The 1,639-nt window shown below is 45.5% G+C and overlaps 2 protein-coding genes across 2 annotated transcripts in view; both read left to right on the top strand.

Annotated features, from left to right (window-relative positions):
- The first annotated feature begins 101 nt into the window (after positions 1 to 101).
- LOC103606607 (SLAM family member 7-like) lies at positions 102 to 1,017 on the top strand. The gene is made up of 3 exons (XM_008591179.1): positions 102 to 366; positions 584 to 703; positions 956 to 1,017. Exons 1-3 carry the CDS (start codon positions 120 to 122, stop codon positions 1,015 to 1,017), a joined length of 429 nt encoding a protein of 142 aa, XP_008589401.1. The 5' UTR covers positions 102 to 119.
- A 377-nt stretch (positions 1,018 to 1,394) lies between these two features.
- The window catches only part of SLAMF7 (SLAM family member 7), an 8,043-nt gene continuing 7,798 nt past the window's right edge, over positions 1,395 to 1,639 (top strand). The window contains exon 1 of the mRNA XM_008591178.1: positions 1,395 to 1,403. Within this exon, the coding sequence (XP_008589400.1) occupies positions 1,395 to 1,403 (9 nt within the window). The remainder of the gene's footprint in view (positions 1,404 to 1,639) is intronic.

The raw sequence follows: 1,639 nt of genomic DNA, 5'->3' as shown, positions 1-1,639 counted from the left end.
AGGAGATTCAGGTGTGAGGTATCCAAGGAAAATTCAGAGCAAGGAGAGCTATAGGCATAATTTCCATCCCTGGTTGTCCTGTCTTTTTCACAGAGTACCTGTCAAAGCCCAAAGTCACCATGGGTGTGCAGAACAATAAGAATGGCACCTGCCTGACCAATCTGACATGCTCCATGGAACAGGGAGGAGAGGATGTGACTTACCGCTGGAAAGCCCTGGGGCAAGAAGCCAATGAGTCCCATGATGGCTCCATCCTCCCCATCTCCTGGAGTCTAGGGGAAAGGGACATGATCTTCATCTGCGTGGCCCGGAACCCCATCAGCAGCAACTCCTCAAGCCCCATCCTTGCCAGGGAACTCTGCAAAGGTGACCATCTCTCCCTTCTCTGCAGGAGCCTCTGGTCCCAAGGACCTATACCTTCTTTAGCTCCTGAACCCCATGGGAACAGGCCCTGTGTGAAAACTGGAGGCCACTGGGAAGTCACCAGGCTAGGAGGAAAGTGGCAGGTACTCCAAAAGTTGGGTCATTTTCCCTAGCTGACTTTTCTTCCTCCCCCATGCCTCCACCCATTCTCTCTTTAAAGGTGCTCCCAGTGACCCAGATTCCTTCATAGTCTTCCTGTATCTCCTGTTGATGTCCATCCCACTCAGCCTCCTTGTACTGGTGCTAGTTCTTTTGAGTCTGCAGAGAAAGAGAAAAAAAGGTATAGCATGTACCATTTTTGTCATTACCCTTGTTCATGCATTTTCTCCATCACTTATCCAGCCATGAGCCAGACTTGGTGCTAGGTGCTGAGGACACAGACATGAAGAGGCCAGAGTCTCTGCCCTCAGGAAGAACACAGTCCACCTGCACTCCTTAGTTCAGGAGTAGAGAGAATACTGGAATCCTTACCTTCTCTCCTGAGGTCAAGGTCCTCCCCGTTCCCTTTCCAGTGCCTGCCCCTCTCCCCCAGAGAGACTCACTAATGTGGCCCTTCTGTTGACACAGGCCTTACATCATTCAGTGCTCCCCTAACCTGGGAGNTGGAGTAGTAGAAAATATTATGGTAAGAGAGTAAGTTGTGAAATATAGTGGAGCCTCGATGCTTGATCAATCTCATAGGGCCAATTAGGCACAGGAGACACAGTACATAGAACCCATAGTAGTTTTAATTTCTTTTAAAATCAGAAGAAAAATGAATATAGTAATAATAATAACAGAAATATAATTAATCCAACCTGGGTTACATTCACTTTTATACCAACAGAGTCATAAAATATATAATCTTTAATTTTTTTCCACTGGCAAATACAGGGATTGAACCCCAGACCTTGTGTTATCAGCACCACACTTTAATCAACTGAGCTAACTGGACGGGCTTTTAAATATTTTTTATGGAGGAAGGGCCAACAATGGCAAAAGTGCGTAGGATCCATGAAAGTCATGATACAGCCTTGGCGGCAGCAGCATTGTAGCACAACTGTCAGGATCCTATAGGTGGGCTGTTTTGTCGGCTTTTTAATATTTTCTCTCTTTCTTCCTTTTGTGCTTTCAATGACTAAATTAATAAAATTCCTTTTGAAAATTTCAACCCGACACATAGAAGGAGGCAGAAGGGCACGTAACTTTGGATTTTGTACTTTTAAGAACATCTTTA

This window comes from Galeopterus variegatus, unplaced genomic scaffold (assembly GCF_000696425.1).
Source record: "Galeopterus variegatus unplaced genomic scaffold, G_variegatus-3.0.2 Scaffold6725, whole genome shotgun sequence".
In the NCBI taxonomy this organism is placed as follows: Eukaryota; Metazoa; Chordata; class Mammalia; order Dermoptera; family Cynocephalidae; genus Galeopterus; species Galeopterus variegatus.
This window is presented reverse-complemented; position numbering and strand designations above follow the sequence as displayed.

Coding starts and splice junctions, on each gene's coding strand:
- LOC103606607 (XM_008591179.1), top strand. CDS start 120: ATGGGTGTGCAGAACAATAAGAATGGCACCTGCCTGACCAATCTGACA. Junction 367..583: donor TGCCAGGGAACTCTGCAAAG/GTGACCATCTCT, acceptor CTCTCTTTAAAG/GTGCTCCCAGTGACCCAGAT. Junction 704..955: donor GCAGAGAAAGAGAAAAAAAG/GTATAGCATGTA, acceptor CCTCTCCCCCAG/AGAGACTCACTAATGTGGCC.